At 38.4% G+C, this 6486-nt stretch overlaps 1 protein-coding gene across 28 annotated transcripts in view; it reads right to left on the bottom strand.

The window, feature by feature from the left end:
• Window positions 1-915: 915 nt before the first annotated feature.
• Window positions 916-6486, bottom strand: part of MADD (MAP kinase activating death domain) — a 77056-nt gene continuing 71485 nt past the window's right edge. For 27 of the 28 annotated variants that reach the window (XM_055791960.1, XM_055791966.1, XM_055791954.1 and 24 more), the window contains 2 exons: window positions 4443-4489; window positions 916-2437 (listed from right to left, as the gene is read on the bottom strand). In XM_055791960.1, the coding sequence (XP_055647935.1) occupies window positions 2330-2437; window positions 4443-4489 (155 nt within the window). In that variant the 3' untranslated portion in view covers window positions 916-2329. The remainder of the gene's footprint in view (window positions 2438-4442; window positions 4490-6486) is intronic. The other variant, XM_055792069.1, reaches the window with a different exon arrangement.

Genomic DNA, 6486 nt, shown 5'->3' with positions numbered 1-6486 from the left:
TGAGGTTCTTACTGATCCTTCCTTGCCACTGAACAGCAAGTGCTAGAACTATTTAGCCACACCTGTTCTTTAAAAAAAATTGTCAAAAGGGACAGAGGGCCATTTTTATTATCAGGCCCTTTAAGTCTTATTCTGGACTGAAGCTTCTCAGCAGTCTAAAGCATACAGCAGTTTTATGTAATTTATGATTTTAAGTCACAGAAAAAAAAACATTTTTAAAAACACAGCTTCTAAGGGGGGGAAAAGGAGCTGTATATAGTATGTGATGCTGTGCAGATAATTATTTTAAACTCTGCTCTTCCCCTTAAAAGTTTAAGTTAATGGTTTGAATATGTTAGTAGGCCTGCTAGCCTAATTTAAATAGTAAAATTGCCCGCCTAAGCCCAGTATTGCAGTAAATGGAATATCTATTGTAGATCAAAGTGATTTCAGTCTTAACTGTACCTGTAATATAGTACTATCAAGACTACTACGATTGCTAAAAGCTCAGATACTGCTAGAAGAAAATTTAGTCTCCAAAGGCAAAAGAAAGAAAATAAATTAAATCCAAAACAGGCTGATTTCAGCGTCTGCCAATTTCAGTTTTGCCTTTATATTAGGAAAGGATGAAAACTCCTTTACATGTTGCTTCTACTTGTACCTGTGCAAAGAAAATTCAGTGTTTCAGATGTATCTGTTCTCCCTATTCATGCTTTTCAGACACTTGGGTTTTTTGAAGACAAATTACATGGAAGTTATGCTAGGAGAAAAAACCACAAACCAACTTTCACCTGCTTATGTGGAAAGCAGTGCGGTTTTTCCATTTATAGGCTTTTTTTCACTGTTTCATATATTTGTATGATGTATTTTGTATATAATTATATTAATTTCAGAACAAGTCGCATCAATAGAAAAGCACAGGAGGATGAAAACCAGTTGCTGGTTGAATGACATTTTATTTTCACATTCAGAGCGCTGTACAGTTTCTATAAATAGATGTGGTACTGTAATATTTACATAATTTCCTCCCCCATTACTAGTGTATTCCATTCAAAACGGTAGGTACCCTGACCAAGCCAAAACAGGGTTATTTCTGGGTGCATTTACTCAGAATTCTATGTCAAAACATACAATACATCAGTATGCATCAGAGCATTTTTTCCAGGTATTTTACATGTAACATTATTTTCTCTAGACAGTCTCTCCTTCCAGCATCCCAAGAGCTTTCCAGACAAGTGCAGTACAGTTCAAGAACAAAAACAGGATGCAAAAAACATTCATATCCAGCCTACTTAAAATAAGGAACGTGATGGATAGTTTTAAGTGTGGGAGTTTCATTGTATATTAACATGGTATTTGCAAGATTCCTTGATATACAGGTACAGATTGAGAAAAAGCAATAGCTTAAACAATTTAGAGACAGCATAATCCTTTGGGCTTCTGAACACGTTCTGCAGACTGCTATAGGAATACCTTGTGTAGAGTATAGTTAACAAACCCAAAAAGACATGGGTCTGCCCTGTGCTTCTGCCAATTATATTTCCAAAGTTTACATTTCCTTACGCATTTTCCAATGCCTGTAGTTAACCACTTTCAGCAGTGCTTATATGTATCTACAGCTGCGATATCTACAAATGTTACCTGAACTCCCATTTGAAAATCTACACAAGCCATGAGGTGTCAGGGTTCTTCACAATACACTGCCTTCAGAGTTTCTCTCTCCACTTCTTTTCCCACTCGAGAAGCAGTCATCTCCACAGATGGTCCAATTTAACAGCCAAACTTCAATCGTCACATGATATTTTAAGACTACAGTAGCTAAATTGTTGATCTCTACCAAAAGGGTCTGAAGAACTACGTGACAAGAACTCCAAGTTGGTGGGTAAAAATGAACGACACAGAAGGAAAACAAAACACTAGATTTGAACAACATGCAGGACCAGACTGCTTCCACTGTGCACATACCAGAGGATCTGAAAGCAGATGCCTGCAGTTGTAAAGTGATTAATCTGTAACAAGTACCACTAGAAACAAAAACCCAACTTAACTCAAGCTGTTAGTCATCTTAAGAAAAAAGGAATTCCAAAGGAATGGCCAGAGGAGGTCACAGCTGGACGCAGATGCTCAAAACTGTCTGATTAACACCTCATATAAAAACTCCATTAAGGATGAATTCAGGAGGAGACTGAGTAGCGAAGTCTTAGGATTTTCTATGGGGAAAGACTTGCAGGGTCATACATAAATAATCAAGTTCTCATAGAAGACAGCAAAGTCAGCTCCAGTAACTGCCGTAAAAATGGGAGTACTGCATGTGAACGTGCCAAAGGGTAGGTATTTCCCAATATCATGATCAACTGGAAACTGGTCGAGGTGGTTTGCTTTTGTTTTCTGCCTCTTTTCCACGAATGGCAGCCACATAAGAGAAGAGACACAGCACGGAGTAGCAGATCTCATGAGCCTGTAAGTATTTAGAAAAGACGACAATAAAATTCAGAGAATTTAGCGCTTTACAAAATCCACTGCACATTTCATATTTTGCTGCCTGTCTTCCTTCATGGGACAACTACTCTGGCTACAGACAAAATCAGGAAAAAGTGTCCCATACTACCTTCTAGCTGAGGTGGATATAGAAGAAAAACCTTATAACAAAAAAAACCTCCTCTGGGATAAAAATATTAGTTGCTTGTTAGTATGATTCAAATAATTTTTAAGAACAGTATGCTAAGCTACAAAAATAGTAGCTGGCTTTAGAAAAAAAATCCTACTTTTTTGCTTTTGGTCTGTTGTCTGAAGTTACAAGAAACTTTCTGGGAAGGGTTGAAGGAGCTAACTAAAAAGACTAAAACTAAACATCCAGTACTGTAACTTGACTCATAAGACAGTTGTGAATAAGGAAGAATCCCACCATCTTTTTATGCTCAAAAGTACCAGGACAGATAATCCTTGTAATTTTTAACCAATGCTAGGGAATCCACGGATAATACAGGGGTGTGGGGTTTTTTTGTTTTTAATTAAAAAACCCCACAACCCAACATTGCATGTTACATGTGAAGAATACCAAACAACTTTGTCACTACCTTAAAGCAGAGGGTTCCACATAGCATTAGCAAGATTTACAGTTATTACTTTTAACTGACTAAGTAAGCTATTATTTAAAAGAAAATCCTCTTCTAGCATGTGGCTGGCAGCACAATTCAGTGAAGGTAAGAGACAAGTTTATATCCTAGTTCTAATACTGGCTGTTCTGGTGATCTTAAAAGTTCTTGTCCTGTAAATTGACATTTATAATCTCTATAAAGGTAATAAGCATAACAATGTGTTTTGCTGTATTATAGTACAAGCTAAAACACTTGTGTAAAATATAATTACTTTTCATTAAACTGGCTTTTCTTATTAAAAGACCATGGAATCACAGAACGGTTTGGGTTGGAAGGAAACCTTAAAGACCATCCAGTTCCCACCCCCGCCACGGGCAGGGACACCTCCCACCAGCCCAGGCTGCCCCCAGCCCCGTCCAGCCTGGCCTGGGACACTGCCAGGGATGGGGCACCCACAGCTGCTCTGGGCAACTGTGCCAGTGCCTCACCGCCCTCACAGGAAAGAATTTCTTCCTAATGTCTAATCTAAATCTCCTCTCTTAGTTTAAAACCATTCGCCCTTGTCCTATACAGCTGTCTGCTGCTTAAATTACATATATTCTAAGCATCTTGTTGCTAAAACATTTGTAGCTTCTTCAAGTAATTTTTCTCTCTCCTCTTGAAGGACTGTGAGTTTCCATGCCATTACCAAATGTACAGACCGCACTTCAGACATCAAATAACAGAAGACATTTCAGTTCTGATGATAATCATTCACTTCTGTTTCTTCCTCATAAGTGCACACAAGGCCTGATAATTGAACTATTATGTGTAAAAGTGCTAAGTATCATTAAACTGCTGGTCTTCAAAAAATGTTATAAGAACTGAACACTAAACCACAGCAGTATCTCACCTATATGGCAGGAATCAGCATTTACACTGTTCTCTTGCATCTCACTGCTCACTTTCATGAGGAAATGGGAATTTTTCATAAACTCAGCAATAATTTTATTCTCAGGAACTAGTCTCCCTTTCCATCTGTTCTGTGGATTAAAGATTGTGTTCTGCACTGTCTTAAATGTAACAAGTCTGCTAGCTCTTCTTGTGCTAAAGTTCATGCCAAACCAGCTATCTTGCATCTTTTATCTATCTTAACAAGAGACCATGCTTTCTATACTACCTGGGAGTTCCTCTAGTTGCATAGAAACAACAATCAGAACGTTTTGTTGTCTTCCCTTAAGGAAAACTATCATAAAAGAGCAGCTGGGGTTTCACTGCAGTATTAGCACTGCAAAGCCTGCAATCTCAATATAATTCTTTTTGCCACATGAAAATGTAAACATATATCCTCTAAAGAACTACCGGAAGGCATCACAGTTGACTCACCATTGGCGTCTTGTACTTGTGGCTCACCACTTCTTTAGTTTCAGGAACTAAAACCGGACGGGCAAGAGACAAAACAAAAAGTTCAAAAAACGAGAGGAAAAGGGGAAAGAAATAGCACAATGTTCCCATAGGAAAGGGAAGGGATGCACACAGACAGCAGGTGCAGGTACAGGGCACCTCACTATTCCTCACTACTAGATACTCCTCCTTCTCTTAATTTACATTACATATGTCCTGGAAGGTACTGGTAATGGCATAATAAATTACTCAGGTTGGCAAAAGTACTTTGCTGCCTCTGTTTGGAAAACCATAGTAGTTATTTGATGGTTCTTAAGAGATTCTGACTTTTCCTCATACTACTTATTCCTGCTAGACAGCAAAATTAATGACAAAATATGCCTCATGTCTACTATGATAAAACATAAATCAGTGATTCCATAGGAATTTGTCAGTATGAGATTCCCAATGGCTTTATCCTTTAGATGTCTGAATCCTTCTCTGCTGAGTAACAGATCTCAAAAGAACTGTTGAGCAGTCTTGTAACTTAGTAAAATCCAGGGGGAAAAAATGAGCTGAGAGAGAAAATTTTCTAAGCTGGAAGACTGTTTCCCAGCTCTATTTCAAGTTTCTCAAGACATTCTTTCTCTTGTCTAGGATGTATGTGACGGTGTTTACTTAACATACTGAAAGTGTTCATTCCTTTTGAACAAGTTGCCTCAAGGTAAAATATTTGTTTCAGTTACATGTATTCTTAAAATACCAGGGTTCTTGATTTCTAGGAGATTTTCTATACAAAGAGGATTAGGGCACTAATGAAAAATAAAATCTATTACCCAGAAAATTTCATCTTGCCCCCTTGTACTGCCTCAAACTAACAGAAAAGAAACAGGCATAATATAGCTAAAGAAAATGTGCCTTTTGTTTTCCTTGTGGAATACATTAAAAATGCAAGCTGTAACCATCCCATTGGTGTGCATTGCATCTGAACTGTGCCTTTGGCTCACACATGGTCTACAAATATTGTTGTGAACAGATACCATGGGAAATCACCAAAAGAGAACAAAGACCACACTAAGAACATGTAAGTGTCAAATTTAAAATATCAAGATCAGTGGAATACCAAGACCAGCTTTCAATACTTCCCTTTCCAGCACAGTTGAAATTTGCCATGGCATTTCTGTGTCACAACAAAAATAATTTAGAAGAAACAATACAGAAATTATGCAAAACCAAATCATACCAGGTTTATAAAGGAAGGGTAAATGTTTTATTACACATAGTACTTAGTGACAAGAAAAGAAAGAGAGGCTGATGAGTTCAGTATGAATAACTAGGAAAAGTCCACACCAAAACCTATCCATGCAAATGTCATTTTTTCAACTATGATATGGCACAGCTAAATGCTGGAGAGGGAGACGGGTCACACTCTAAGGGGCCAAAAGGAGGCAGTGCAGACTGGGTTTGAGAAAGTACTCTGAATATAAACCAGCGCCTACTAATTCTTGTATGTCATGGTATTGTCATTCTTGAAAAAAAACAACTAGTGAAAAGTACACAGTATGATTGTAAAAAGCAACGTGATATTTTTGTTTAATTTTTCAGTTCTCTCTTTTCTTGGAGTTGGCAGTTACATTAAAAACTAAGAAACTGGGGAAGCGCACACCCAGGCTGCACTGCCCTGTGATACCACTGACTAGAGCTGGGGAGATACGGAGGCGCACATCCAAGCTACCTTACCCGTTGGCACCAGATGTTCCAAATTAACTCCATGTCACCAGGGGATAAAGGTGGCAGTGAGGCTGGTGCACAGCCAAATAGGGAAGGATTTTTACAGCTGTGTAAGTCTCACTGCCCACTGGATAATACAACTGTTCATATACTCTTCAAAAAGCAGGAAGGGAAACCTGTAAGGACCTTGTGCCACGAGGGAAGGAGAGAATGGAAGCTGTCAAGTCCTGTATCATAACTGAGAATAGGAAGAGAGGGAACAGGAGAGCACCTAAGCAAGGTACTGCCTCCCCACTTCACAGTAAATTGCCTTGAC

This window comes from Falco peregrinus, chromosome 1 (assembly GCF_023634155.1).
Source record: "Falco peregrinus isolate bFalPer1 chromosome 1, bFalPer1.pri, whole genome shotgun sequence".
Classification (NCBI taxonomy): domain Eukaryota; kingdom Metazoa; phylum Chordata; class Aves; order Falconiformes; family Falconidae; genus Falco; species Falco peregrinus.
The sequence above is the reverse complement of the archived record's forward strand: the minus strand, read 5'-3'. Positions and strand labels throughout refer to the sequence as shown.